The sequence below is a fragment of the Bos javanicus genome, chromosome X (assembly GCF_032452875.1).
Source record: "Bos javanicus breed banteng chromosome X, ARS-OSU_banteng_1.0, whole genome shotgun sequence".
Lineage (NCBI taxonomy): Eukaryota > Metazoa > Chordata > Mammalia > Artiodactyla > Bovidae > Bos > Bos javanicus.
The window spans coordinates 133251113-133266531 of record NC_083897.1 but is presented as its reverse complement, the minus strand read 5'-3'; the positions used below and the strand labels follow the sequence as shown (position 1 = coordinate 133266531).

The 15419-nt window shown below is 38.0% G+C and overlaps 1 protein-coding gene across 2 annotated transcripts in view; it reads left to right on the top strand.

Annotated features, from left to right (window-relative positions):
- The window catches only part of REPS2 (RALBP1 associated Eps domain containing 2), a 252936-nt gene that overhangs the window by 74225 nt on the left and 163292 nt on the right, over positions 1 to 15419 (top strand). The window contains exons 3-4 of one of the 2 annotated variants that reach the window (XM_061408068.1): positions 908 to 1056; positions 3763 to 3886. In XM_061408068.1, coding sequence (XP_061264052.1) covers positions 908 to 1056; positions 3763 to 3886 — 273 coding nt within the window. Of the gene's footprint in view, positions 1 to 907; positions 1057 to 3759; positions 3887 to 15419 lie in introns of both variants that reach the window. The other variant, XM_061408067.1, reaches the window with a different exon arrangement.

Below are 15419 nucleotides of genomic sequence, written 5' to 3'. Positions count from 1 at the left end.
CCAGAATATTATACCCATTTTTGGTGTTCTTTGTGCTGTGTTATTGTGTGTGATTTGCTGTGCTGAGAACTTGAAGTGTGCCAAAGTATCATTTCTGTTTTCAGAATAGTTTTGTCAGAAATTTGAAAGGTAAGTAAATACACCAGACTGTTGCATTTCAGCTCTTTGTGGTATTGAGTGTGGCTAATGGTTTTGAGAGTAGAATTTGACTGAATGTTGGATTGATTGCTCTAACTTGATGCCATTTTCCTTATTCCATTACAAAAAGACAACTAGAGATTGTGTGTGAAAATTCCTTGAGCAATAACATAGGATGAGAACGTGTTGTATCCAGTAAGTTTGCCCTGAGAATGAGGGGCCTTTCTATAGGGCAGCAGCACTGACTTGTGAAGAGCCAGCTCTGCCACAGATACGATGTGTCATCTTAGCTCCTTCCGGTCTGAGTCCACATCTGTAAAAGAAGGGTAATGATCATCTTACTGTAGCGAGTTGTGAGGATTAAATGAGTTACTATTTACAGATCTTAATATAATCTCTGGCATATAATAAACACTATATAAGTTTTGCCTGCTACTGTTGTCACTTGATACTGATTTCTACAATGTCACGTCCCTTTTCTTGGTGCCAAACTAAAGGCCGACATGGGAGATCTGTCCAAAACCTGAATTTGTTCTAGAATGATTGGACAGCATTTAAAAATGTTGAGCCAAGATACCTTGCTAAACCGTAGCATTTTTCTATCATGACATTATTATAGGAGTCTTTATTGTGTTGAAATCAGATTTAATCTATATTTAGTGCTCTGGAATTTTTCCTCAAAAGTGACTCATCTTTTGGCCATTGAGTTCCCCTTTTTGCAGTTTTCAAATAAAATCTCACTTGAGCTTCTTTGATTCTGCTCCTAAAGAACTGCCGCTGCCTCGCTTTATGATGTCAAAGACTGATGCTGAAATCCGGTTTGGGAACACAGCTGAGCTGCATGGAACTAAAGTTCAGATTCCATATTTAATCACAGAAAAAAATACCTTCAAAAGAATCGACGATGAGGATAAACAGGTAAATAGTCTGATCAGGCAAGTCTGTTTGCTTCTGACCATGAACCCTCACAGAGCAGTGCCTCATAGCTGCTGTCAGACTTCCAGTTCCTTGAATTGCACCATCTGGGATACAATTATAGGCTTGGAGTGTGCCTATAAAGTTTCCTTTTAGCAAGAAGAAGAGGCTGATGCATAGCAATTACCATGAGCCATCTATGGGCCATTTAGAGCCTACTTTAATGTAGAATTGTGTCTCAAGTAAGGCTACTGCTTTAACACACTTATTTGATTTATCTAACCACCATTTCCAAATGCATTCTTTGAAATGTAACTTCTAGGAGTTTTTAATAAGTGCTTTCTTCCAAAAAATCTGGTTTCTCTGGTTAAATGTGGTTGGATAATGCTGTTTCATGCCTTATTCTTGGGGGAAAGGCTAAATTCTCTGTCTTAGACATTCACGGTGCACATTAGCACAGTAAAGGCCCTGACAAGTCCTGCAATAAAGAGACCTGGAGATTGGCATGTACTAAACTTCTTTCACCAGGGAAATCCCTTCTTGGGGAGCGTGTTTGGAGGGCCATCTTGGGAAATGTTGCCTTTACATGTACAGGTCAGGAACAAGAATAGGGTGGACAGGCTTTTAAAATTAGACCACTAATTGCAATAGTCAGATAGTGATGAGTAGAGAGAACAGTGTAAAATTCCAGATGAGTGAGTCTGTCAATAAGAGGTAAAATAGACTTACACATTAGTGAGCACTCAGGGCATCGAGGTGCTTACAATGAAGATACTAAATTATGCAGAAAAGTCAAATCATATTCAACGTAGTACCTTCTGTATGGAAAAGAAATTTGTCATGTTTTAGAAAGACCAAAAAAAAAGTGCTTTTCAAATGCAATGACTATTAAAGGATTAAGTTGGAAAACTGATGTATATGGTTCATGCTAATAATGCTGGATATTTGAAGTATTGTTGCAGAAATTTCATATTTAAGTGACATATAGCATGTTCTGTTGGATAATGTCCTAATTCTCATACATTTTAAACTAGTTCTTCAGGGACTTAAATAAAAAGGAGAACAGGCATACCTTGGCCACAGTGCAGGTTCAGTTTCAGACCACTGCAGTAGTCACACGAGTTTTTGGTTTCCTGGTGCTTACAAAAGTTAGATTTACACTATACTGTAGTCTACTAAGGACTTCCTGGTGGCTCAGATGGTAAAGCGTCTTGCTCACAATGTGGGAAACCTGGGTTCGATCCCTGGATCGGGAAGATCTTCTGGAGAAGGAAATGGCAACCCACTCCAGTACTCTTGCCTGGAAAATCCCATGGACAGAGGAGTGTGGTCTACTAAGTGTGCAATAGCATTGTGGCTAAAAAACTGTAATGTATATATCTTATTTAAAAAAGTGCTTTATTGCTAAAAACTGCTAACTTACCATCTTAGCAAGTAATAGTAACATCAAACCTCACTGATTACACATTGCCATAAAATATGATAATAATGAAAATGTTTGAAATATTGTTAAGAATTGTCAAAATGTGACACAGAGACATGAAGTGAGCAAATGCTATTGGAAAAGTGGTGCTGGTAGACTTGCTTGATGCAGGGTTGCCATAAACTTTGTTCTTTGTTTTTTGTTTTTTTAAAGTAATAGCTGTGAAATGAGGTATGCCTGTATCAGAATCTTCAGCCAGTACTCTTTGGCATGTTTTCCCACCAGCGTTTGGAGAGGAATGAGGGCCCACTATCCCAGGATGATTGATGCTCTGGGAACTTTTCAGGCCCATCCCCTGGCTGTGTCACTGAGGACACATCCTTTCGCTTCAGTCTGGATTTATGCTAGGCCCACCCAGTCTGTGGTTGTGAATTTATAATTCAAAGCAAATATTCTTTTCTTTTACTTGAAAAAGAGTACTTGATTGGTATCTCAGATTGAATTACTATTATTATTATTATTATTTTTGAGTAAGAACACATATATAGTCTCTATGCTGATAAAAAGTATGGTTTCCTTGTTACCAGTCTATTAGTAGCATTAAAAAAGAAAAGAGAGGAAACCCAGTAGTCGAGTAATAGTAAAAAGCCAAGTAATAATAGCTTGTCTCGCCTGTGGTCCTACATAAAGTTCACGTTCGAATTGAGATTTGTACTTTATTAAGGTGCCATCCTAGTGTTTAGGAGTAGGCTAGTTGGAGTTTACCCATAATGAATTGTTTTGGAATTTCTCAGTATAAAAAAAGTTGACATTTTACTTTGGCTAGTCAGCTCCAAGAATATTTAGCATTACCATTTAAAATATTTTAAAAATATCCACATTTTTGGAAGACTTGATAAGTGTAGATCCAGGAAATAAGAGCCTTTATTAATGAATGAAAATTGAATCTATTCACAAAGAGATCAAAATTGTAGAGTATGAATGTTATTTCATGTGATCAGTTGTCTTCTGTTTTCCCAAGGAAAGTATTATTGGAGTAACTGGAAGTGTGTCAGGCTTGTTTTAGTAATTTAGGTAACTGAGTTCTGGCGAGACTGTTCTCTGGGAGACTTTTGAATCCTCAGACAGTGCTTTTTAACCAAGCCGCATTTTTGAGAAAATATCTTCATTTGTTAAAGCAGTCGGCTTACTGGCAATAGAGTTGCATTATACTTCATAACTGCAGCTCAGAGCACCAGGCTCCTTGAGTGATTCCCTCTGAATTCTGCTCTGGTTCTTTGAAGCAGGAAACGCAGTCTCCCTCGATGTCACCTCTTGCCTCCCCTCCTTCTTCCCCGCCTCATTACCAGAGGGTGCCCTTGAGCCATGGCTACAGCAAACTGCGGAGCAGCACGGAGCAGATGCATTCAGGTAAGAGGCCAGCTGTCCCAGGCAGTATCTTAGAGACACTTTCCTCTATCAGTCAGCAATGCGACCAGTTTCTGAGTCTCCTGACTTATCTTTGGCTCTGTAAACCAGACTCAATTTAATTTCATACTCTCAAGCAAGGTTTAAAAAAAACATAAAATGAAATCTATATTAGTAATGCCTTGTTTTCTGTCCTACAAACTAGTTCATCTTTAGACTTGTAGATAATGATTTAGATGATTTAATCCTTCATTTACAAATTTCATTACACAGGAACATTGCACATGAAGAATTTGTATTGTTTTGGAATTCTTATTCCTTTCTGCAAACATACCAAACATATTTATATGATACCTGCTCTCATGAAACTACTTAAAAAATAGAATTCTGCAGAAGAATTGATTCAACCTTTAAATACTGAGCACATGAGTGAAAATATTTAGCTCTTGTGCTTGAGAATAAAAATAATAAGAGAAATGCCAGGGGAAGCATTGTGTTGAGGTGTGTGAAGTACCCAATTGTGGCCTTGCTTGCTTGCTCACATTTGTGTTACGTTGGCTATGTTAGTGGTAAAATACGTTAGTTGGTTCTGAGAATGACTTGTACAGTTGGCTGCCTAGGCTGCAGTGCTTAAAGCTCCACAAATTCACTGCAGCATCTTGTCCTTGTGGAGTTCAGGCTCCTAGCTGAAGATATGACCTTTATAGGTATTCTAGAATTGGATATCTGTAACCCCCCACCCTTTTTATTCTGTGAGCTGTAACTGAAAATGACCCAGTTTCTGCAGGTTTTTGCTGCATTGAAAATAGTGATGACTTCTAGAGGGACACAGATAAAAGTGTGCTAGACCGAACTAAAGAGAGGCTATGATCTTGCTGAAAGAAGCAGGTATGGCATAATGAGAAAATCTTTTTTTCTTTAGTTTTTCTTTCTTTCTTTTTGGCTGCGCTGGGTCTTTGTTGCTTTGCACAGACTCTCTAGCTGCAGCAAGCGGGGACTACTCTTTGTTGTGGTACTCGGGCTTCGCACTGTGGTGGCTTCTCTTGTTGTGGAGTACAGGGTCTAGGCACATGAGCTTCAGTAGTTGCAGCTCTCAGGCTCAGCAGTTGTGGCTCATGGGCTTAGTTGCCCTGTGGTATGTGGAATCTTCCTGGACCAGGGATCAAACACATATCTCCTGCATTAGCAGGCAGATTCCTATCTACTGTGTCACCAGGGAAGTCCTGGGAAAATCTTTTGATTGGAATCAGAAGATGAGGGTTTATGTGACTAGCCATGTGACTTTGGGCAAGCTACTTACTACTCTGAACCATGATTTTCTTCTTTTCTTTTGAAACAGAGTAATAGTATCCTATAGGGCTGTTGTGAGGATAAGCAAGAACATGAGTGTAAGGGAATAGGAATGAAAAATCACTCCCCTGGAACTTGAGTGTGCCATTGGTGTCTGAAAATGAAATGGGATTGAGAATTCTTCATATTTCTCTTGTAGTCTCTCCTGCCACATTTCCCTGTTTTTAGAAGTGGATTTTTTTTCTTAATTTCATCTAGTTTTGGAAGTTGGAGTCCAGTGCTTAGCATGGTGCCTAGTTTTTGGTTTTTAATTCAAAGGTGCGTCATTTTTGTTCTACTGAGTCACCAGGTTCTACCCTGTCTTTTTTTGGTTGTTACTCCTTAAAAAACCTGTCTGTACCAGCTTTCTCTCCTTCATACTCAATTTTCTCCTCATTCCATTCAAATTGGGCTTTCATTCCCCTAGTGTCAAGGAAACAACCTGCTTCTCTTCTTTGTTGTTGACTTTTAGCAGCTTGTGTCACGGTTGTCCATGCTTTCATTCTTTCTTAGACTTTTTAAAAAACGTGAGCTAAAATTTACATGTGATAAAATGCACATGTTTAAAATCTTCAATTTGAGTTTTAACAAATGGATATACCCAAGTATCTACCACTTTTATCATGGATAAAGTATTTTCTTACCATATGATACAGCAGTTCTACTGCTGAGTATATATCTAAAAAAAATAAAGGCACAAATTTGAAAACTACATGCACCCCAGTGTTCTGAGCAGTATTATTTACAATAGCCAAGATACAGGAGCAACCTAAGTGTCTATCAACAGATGAATGAAGAAAGAAGATACACATTCATACATATACACAATGGAATATTGAGTCATAAAAAAAGATTGAAATTTTACCATTTGTAACAACATGGATGGATCTAAAGGGTATTATCCTTAGTGAAATAAGGCAGAGAAAGAGAAATGCTATCACTTATATGTAGAATCTAAAAAATAAAGTAGGTGAATAAATTTAATAAGACAGAAACCTACTCACAGATACAGAAAACAAACCTAGTGGTTGAAAGTGGAGGGAGTAGGGGATTAATAGGTACAAACTACTTGGACTTCCCTGGTGGCACAGTAGATAAGAATCCACTGCTAGTGCAGGGAACATGAGTTTGATCCTTAGTTCAGGAAGATTCCATATGCCATGGAGGGACTAAACCCAGGTACCACAACTACTGAGCCCAAACTCTAGAGCCTGCATGCCACAACTACTGAGCCTGAGCACTGCAATGAAGAGAGTAGCCCATGCAAAAGCAATGAAGACCCAGTGCAGCCAAAACAAAAATAATGGTTCATTTAAGAGGTACAAACTACTATGTATAAAATACATAAGCTGCAAGGATATATTAGGCAGGACAGGGAGATATAGCAATTATTTTAAAATAACTTTAAATGGAATATAATCTATAAAAATACTGTAATCACTATGCTAAAAGTATATTGTAATCAACTGTATACTTCAATAAAAAGTCTGCCTGACATTAGAACCAATATTTCTGCCATCTCAGAGATGCCCCTTTCCCAGTCACTTTCTCTGTGCTCCCTGCCTCCCCCATGAAAACATAGTGCTGATTTTTATCACTGTGGATTAGTTTTGCTTCCTCTCGAAACTCATATAAATGGAATCATAGTGAATGACCGTACTCTTGGGTGTCTTTTCCTCAGCACAGTGGTTGAGATTCTTCATGTTATGTGTCTTAGCAGTTTGTTCCCGTTAATATATTACTCAGTGTTGTTCCACTGTATGAATGTATCATGGAGTGATGATCCATTCTTCTGTTGATGAATATTTAGGTTATTTCCAGCATTGGCTGTTATGAATAAGGATGCTGTGAACACTTGGGTATGAGTCTTTTTGTGACATATGTCATTTCTCTGGCACCTGGGAGTGGAATTGATGCACCTTAGGGTAGGTGTAAGAAACTGCTAACGAGTTTCACCAAGTGACTGCATACTCCCATAGGCAATGTATAAGAGTTCAGTGTTCTTGCCAGCACTTGGTACTCTGGTTTCTTTCTTCAGTGTTTTTAATCTTAGCTATTCTGTTACATGTGAAGTGACATTTTATTGTGGGCACTCTTTTATTCTTGAAACATTGTTTTCTAAGTTTCTGTTACCCCTTCCTGGTTTTTCTCCTACATCATGATCCCTAAACTTGAATTTATACATTTTCAGAAATGAGTTCTGCTGCTAGGAAAATTTTCTAGGAATACATTTTCTAGGGTTGTTTTTCTGTCCAAGATTCTGCCATGATTTCTGGCTAATGGGGCATATGTGTACGTTTTAAATCAGGAGAAGGCAATGGCACCCCACTCCAGTACTCCTGCCTGGAAAATCCCATGGATGGAGGAGCCTGGTAGGCTGCAGTCCATGGGGTTGCTAAGAGTCGGACACGACTGAGCAGCTTCACTTTCACTTTTCACTTTCATGCATTGGAGGAGGAAATGGCAACCCACTCCAGTGTTCTTGCCTGGAGAATCCTAGGGATGGGGGAACCTGGTGGGCTGCCATCTATGGGGTTGCACAGAGTCGGGCATAACTGAAGTGATTTAGCAGCAGCAGCATCTTTGGACAGTCTGTGATTCAGAGCCCCTCTTCTGCCTCTCTCCTGGGTGCCTGCTCACCTCCTTTGCTGGATGTAGCTATAGCTGATGCTCACTGGATAAGACTTAAGTGCCATGCATCATTCCAAGTTCTTTGTGTGCACTGTTTTCTACTTACCACAACCCTCAGAGGCAGAAGTTGCCATCTGTATTTTTAAAAATAATGTTTAAATCACAGTAATACTTCTCCTTCTGACTCAACTTGTTTCTGGTTTCTAGAGGCAACTACCTTTCTTTCTTTCTTTCTTTTTTACATTTATTTTTTAAAGTACAGTTGATTTACAATGTTTCAGTGTTCAGCAAAATGATATATATATGTGTATGTGTCCTTTTTCAGATTCTTTTCCATTATAGGTTATCACAAGATATTGAATATAGTTCCCTGTGCTATACAGTAGGTCCTTGTTTATCTATTTTGTATTTAGTAGTATGTATATGTTATTGTTTAATTCATTGTATAAAAACTTCTGAGTTTAATTAGGTCCCATTTAAAAAAATGAGCCCTTTAAAAAAAAATTGTTTCTTGTCTTCATTGAGTCTTTATTGCAGCATGCATGTGGGACCTAGTTCCCTGACCAGGGATTGAACCTTGGCCCCCAGCACTAGGAGCACAGAGTCCTAGCCACTGGACCTCCAGGGAAGTCCCAGGTCTTATTTTTAAATTTTTCTTTTTGTTTCCACTACTGTAGGAGATGGATCCAAAAAAATATTGCTGTGATTTATGTCAGAGTGTCCTGCCTATATTTTCCCCTGAAAGTTTTACAGTATCTGGTCTTAAATTTTGGCCTTGAATCCATTTTGAGTTTTTTTTGTATATGGTATTAGAGAATATTGTAATTTCATTCTTTTACATGTAGCTGTCTACTTTCCTCAGGATCACTTATTGAAAAGACTGTCTTTTCATTGTATATTCTTGCCTCCTCTGTTGTAGATTAATTGACCATAAGTGCATGGGTTTATTTCTGGGTTTTCTATCCTGTTCCAGTGATCTGTGTGTCTGTCTTTGTGCCAGTGCCATACTGTTTTGATGACTGTAGCTTTGTAGTATAGTCTGAAGTGAGGAAGTGTGATTCCACCAGCTCCATTCTGATTTTCTCATTATTGTTTTTGGCTGTTTGGGATCTTTTTTGTTTTCATATAAATATAATTTTTTTTGTTCTAGTTCTATGAAAAATCCATTGGTAATTTGATAGGGATTACATTAAATTTCTAGATTGCCCTGGGTAGTATGGTCATTTTATTTTTTTTTATTTTTTATTTTTTTAAATTTTATTTTATTTTTAAACTTTACATAATTGTATTAGTTTTGCCAAACATCAAAATGAATCCACCACAGGTACACATGTGTTCCCCATCCTGAACCCTCCTCCCTCCTCCCTCCCCATACCATCCCTCTGGGTCGTCCCAGTGCACTAGCCCCAAGCATCCAGTATCGTGCATCGAAGCTGGACTGGCAACTCGTTTCTTACATGATATTTTACATGTTACAATGTCATTCTCCCAAATCTTCCCACCCTCTCCCTCTCCCACAGAGTCCATAAGACTGTTCTATACATCAGTGTCTCTTTTGCTGTCTCGTACACAGGGTTATTGTTACCATCTTTCTAAATTCCATATATATGCATTAGAATACTGTATTTATGTTTTTCCTTCTGGCTTACTTCACTCTGTATAATAGGCTCCAGTTTCATCCACCTCATTAGAACTGATTCAAATGTATTCTTTTTAATGGCTGAGTAATACTCCATTGTGTATATGTACCACAGCTTTCTTATCCATTCATCTGCTGATGGACATCTAGGTTGCTTCCATGTCTTGGCTATTATAAACAGTGCTGCGATGAACATTGGGGTACACGTGTCTCTTTCCCTTCTGGTTTCCTCAGTGTGTATGCCCAGCAGTGGGGTTGCTGGATCATAAGGCAGTTCTATTTCCAGTTTTTTAAGGAATCTCCACACTGTTCTCCATAGTGGCTGTACTAGTTTGCATTCCCACCAACAGTGTAAGAGGGTTCCCTTTTCTCCACACCCTCTCCAGCATTTATTATTTGTAGACTTTTGGATCGCAGCCATTCTGACTGGTGTGAAATGGTACCTCATAGTGGTTTTGATTTGCATTTCTCTGATAATGAGTGATGTTGAGCATCTTTTCATGTGTTTGTTAGCCATCTGTATGTCTTTTTTGGAGAAATGTCTATTTAGTTCTTTGGCCCATTTTTTGATTGGGTCGTTTATTTTTCTGGAGTTGAGCTGTAGGAGTTGCTTGTATATTTTTGAGATTAGTTGTTTGTCGGTTGCTTCATTTGCTATTATTTTCTCCCATTCTGAAGGCTGTCTTTTCACCTTGCTAATAGTTTCCTTTGATGTGCAGAAGCTTTTAAGGTTTATTAGGTCCCATTTGTTTATTTTTGCTTTTATTTCCAATATTCTGGGAGGTGGGTCATAGAGGATCCTGCTGTGATGTATGTCGGAGAGTGTTTTGCCTATGTTCTCCTCTAGGAGTTTTATAGTTTCTGGTCTTACATTTAGATCTTTAATCCATTTTGAGTTTATTTTTGTGTATGGTGTTAGAAAGTGGTCCAGTTTCATTCTTTTACAAGTGGTTGACCAGATTTCCCAGCACCACTTGTTAAAGAGATTGTCTTTAATCCATTGTATATTCTTGCCTCCTTTGTCGAAGATAAGGTGTCCATATGTGCGTGGATTTATCTCTGGGCTTTCTATTTTATTCCATTGATCAATATTTCTGTCTTTGTGCCAGTACCATACTGTCTTGATAACTGTGGCTTTGTAGTAGAGCCTGAAGTCAGGTAGGTTGATTCCTCCAGTTCCATTCTTCTTTCTCAAGATCGCTTTGGCTATTCGAGGTTTTTTTTATTTCCATACAAATTGTGAAATTATTTGTTCTAGCTCTGTGAAGAATACTGTTGGTAGCTTGATAGGGATTGCATTGAATCTATAAATTGCTTTGGGTAGTATACTCATTTTCACTATATTGATTCTTCCAATCCATGAACATGGTATATTTCTCCATCTATTAGTGTCTTCTTTGATTTCTTTCACCAGTGTTTTATAGTTTTCTATATATAGGTCTTTAGTTTCTTTAGGTAGATATATTCCTAAGTATTTTATTCTTTCTGTTGCAATGGTGAATGGAATTGTTTCCTTAATTTCTCTTTCTGTTTTCTCATTATTAGTGTATAGGAATGCAAGGGATTTCTGTGTGTTGATTTTATATCCTGCAACTTTACTGTAGTCATTGATTATTTCTAGTAATTTTCTGGTGGACTCTTTAGGGTTTTCTATGTAGAGGATCATGTCATCTGCAAATAGTGAGAGTTTTACTTCTTCTTTTCCAATTTGGATTCCTTTTATTTCTTTTTCTGCTCTGATTGCTGTGGCCAAAACTTCCAAAACTATGTTGAATAGTAATGGTGAAAGTGGGCACCCTTGTCTTGTTCCTGACTTTAGAGGAAATGCTTTCAATTTTTCACCATTGAGGATAATGTTTGCAGTGGGTTTGTCATATATAGCTTTTATTATGTTGAGGTATGTTCCTTCTATTCCTGCTTTCTGGAGAGTTTTTATCATAAATGGATGTTGAATTTTGTCAAAGGCTTTCTCTGCATCTATTGAGATAATCATATGGTTTTTAATTTTCAATTTGTTAATGTGGTGTATTACATTGATTGATTTGCGGATATTGAAGAATCCTTGCATCCCTGGGATAAAGCCCACTTGATCATGGTGTATGATCTTTTTAATGTGTTGTTGGATTCTGATTGCTAGAATTTTGTTAAGGATTTTTGCATCTATGTTCATCAGTGATATTGGCCTGTAGTTTTCTTTTTTTGTGGCATCTTTGTCAGGTTTTGGTATTAGGGTGATGGTGGCCTCATAGAATGAGTTTGGAAGTTTACTTTCCTCTGCAATTTTCTGGAAGAGTTTGAGCAGGATAGGTGTTAGCTCTTCTCTAAATTTTTGGTAGAATTCAGCTGTGAAGCCGTCTGGACCGGGGCTTTTGTTTGCTGGAAGATTTTTGATTACAGTTTCAATTTCCATGCTTGTGATGGGTCTGTTAAGATTTTCTATTTCTTCCTGGTCCAGTTTTGGAAAGTTGTACTTTTCTAAGAATTTGTCCATTTCTTCCACGTTGTCCATTTTATTGGCATATAATTGTTGATAGTAGTCTCTTATGATCCTTTGTATTTCTGTGTTGTCTGTTGTGATCTCTCCATTTTCGTTTCTAATTTTGTTGATTTGATTTTTCTCCCTTTGTTTCTTGATGAGTCTGGCTAATGGGTTGTCAATTTTATTTATCCTTTCAAAGAACCAGCTTTTGGTTTTGTTGATTTTTGCTATGGTCTCTTTTGTTTCTTTTGCATTTATTTCTGCTCTAATTTTTAAGATTTCTTTCCTTCTACTAACCCTGGGGTTCTTCATTTCTTCCTTTTCTAGTTGCTTTAGGTGTAGAGTTAGGTTATTTATTTGACTTTTTTCTTGTTTCTTGAGGTGTGCCTGTATTGCTATGAACTTTCCCCTTAGGACTGCTATTACCGTGTCCCACAGGTTTTGGGTTGTTGTGTTTTCATTTTCATTCGTTTCTATGCAAATTTTGATTTCTTTTTTGATTTCTTCTGTGATTTGTTGGTTATTCAGCAGCGTGTTGTTCAGCCTCCATATGTTGGAATTTTTAATAGTTTTTCTCCTGTAATTGAGATGTAATCTTACTGCATTGTGGTCAGAAAAAATGCTTGGAATGATTTCTATCTTTTTGAATTTACCAAGGCTAGCTTTATGGCCCAGGATGTGATCTATCCTGGAGAAGGTTCCATGTGCGCTTGAGAAAAAGGTGAAATTCATTGTTTTGGGATGAAATGACCTATAGATATCAATTAGGTCTAACTGGTCTATTGTATCGTTTAAAGTTTGTGTTTCCTTGTTAATTTTCTGTTTAGTTGATCTATCCATAGGTGTAAGTGGGGTATTAAAGTCTCCCACTATTATTGTGTTATTGTTAATTTCTCCTTTCATACTTGTTAGCATTTGTCTTACGTACTGTGGTGCTCCCGTGTTGGGTGCATATATATTTATAATTGTTATATCTTCTTCTTGGATTGATCCTTTGATCATTATGTAGTGACCTTCTTTGTCTCTTTTCACAGCCTTTGTTTTAAAGTCTATTTTATCTGATATGAGTATTGCTACTCCTGCTTTCTTTTGGTCCCTATTTGCATGAAAAATCTTTTTCCAGCCCTTCACTTTCAGTCTGTATGTGTCCCCTGTTTTGAGGTGGGTCTCTTGTAGACAACATATGTAGGGGTCTTGTTTTTGAATCCATTCAGCCAGTCTTTGTCTTTTGGTTGGGGCATTCAACCCATTTACGTTTAAGGTAATTACTGATAAGTATGTTCCCGTTGCCATTTACTTTATTGTTTTGGGTTCGAGTTTATACACCGTTTTTGTGTTTCCTGTCTAGAGAATATCCTTTAGTATTTGTTGGAGAGCTGGTTTGGTGGTGCAGAATTCTCTCAGCTTTTGCTTGTCTGAAAAGCTTTTGATTTCTCCTTCATACTTGAATGAGATCCTTGCTGGGTACAATAATCTGGGCTGTAGGTTATTTTCTTTCATCATTTTAAGTATGTCTTGCCATTCCCTCCTGGCTTGAAGAGTTTCTATTGAAAGATCAGCTGTTATCCTTATGGGAATTCCCTTGTGTGTTATTTGTTGTTTTTCCCTTGCTGCTTTTAATATTTGTTCTTTGTGTTTGATCTTTGTTAATTTGATTAATATGTGTCTTGGGGTGTTTCTCCTTGGGTTTATCCTGTTTGGTACTCTCTGGGTTTCTTGGACTTGGGTGATTATTTCCTTCCCCATTTTAGGGAAGTTTTCCACTATTATCTCCTCAAGTATTTTCTCATGGTCTTTCTTTTTGTCTTCTTCTTCTGGAACCCCTATGATTCGAATGTTGTAGTGTTTAATATTGTCCTGGAGGTCTCTGAGATTGTCCTCATTTCTTTTAATTCGTTTTTCTTTTATCCTCTCTGATTCATTTATTTCTACCATTCTATCTTCTAATTCACTAATCCTGTCTTCTGCCTCTGTTATTCTACTATTTGTTGCCTCCAGAGTGTTTTTAATTTCACTTATTGCATTATTCATTATATATTGACTCTTTTTTATTTCTTCTAGGTCCTTGTTAAACCTTTCTTGCATCTTCTCAATCCTTGTCTCCAGGCTATTTATCTGTGATTCCATTTTAGTTTCAAGATTTTGGATCAATTTCACTATCATTATTCGGAATTCTTTATCAGGTAGATTCCCTATCTCTTCCTCTTTTGTTTGGTTTGGTGGGCATTTATCCTGTTCCTTTATCTGCTGAGTATTCCTCTGTCTCTTCATCTTGTTTAAATTGCTGAGTTTGGGGTGTCCTTTCTGTATTCTGGCAGTTTGTGGAGTTCTCTTTATTGTGGTGTTTCCTCACTGTGTGTGGGTTTGTACAGGTGGCTTGTCAAGGTTTCCTGGTTAGGGAAGCTTGTGTCGATGTTCTGGTGGGTGGAGCTGTATTTCTTCTCTCTGGAGTGCAATGAAATGTCCAGTAATGAGTTATGAGATGTCTATAGTTTTGGGGTGACTTTGGGCAGCCTGTATCTTGAAGCTCAGGGCTGTGTTCCTTTGTTGCTGGAGAATTTGCTTGGTATGTCTTGCCCTGGAACTTATTGGCCCTTGTGTGGTGCTTGGTTTCAGTGTCGGTATGGAGGCATTTGATGAGCTCCTGTGAATGAATGTTCCTTGGAGTCAGGAGTTCCCTGGAGTCAGGGTTTGGACTTAAGTCTCCTGCTTCCAATTATCGGTCTTATTTTTACAGTAGTTTCAAAACTTCTCCTTCTATACAGCACCATTGATAAAACATCTACATTAAAGATGATAAGTTTCTCTACAGTGAGGGTCACTCAGAGAGGTTCACAGGGTTACATGGAGAAGAGAAGAGGGAGGAGGGAGTTAGAGGTGACCCAAATGAGATGAGGTGAATCAATAGTGGAGAGAGTGGGCTAGCCAGTAGTCACTTCCTTATGTGCACTCCACAACTGGACCACTCAGAGATGTTCACGGGGTTATACAGAGAAGAGAAGAAGGAGGAAGGTAACAGAGGTGGCCAGAAGGATAAAAGGGGGAATGAAAAGGAGGGAGACAGATCCAGCCAGTAATCAGTTCCCTAAGTGTTCTCCACCGTCTGGAACACACAGAAGTTCACAGAGTTGGGTAGAGTAGAGAGGGGTTAGGGAGGAGACACAGGCGACCTGGTGGAGAAAAAGGAGGGTCCAAAGGGAGAGAGAGCAGTCAAGCCAGTAATCTCACTCCCTAGTGAAAAATGGGTCCTGAAGATTGGGTCCTTAAAGGTACAAAATTGGTAACAAATACATAAAAGCAAAAATTAAAAATCTAGAGTAGAGTTTGGAATTTCAAAAATACGATGTTAAAGAAAAGAAGAAGGAAAAGAAAGAGAGAAACAACGAACAAACAAAAACAAACAAGGTCGCGAAAATTATAAAGAAAGTACAGGTACAAAATTAATAACTAATACCAGA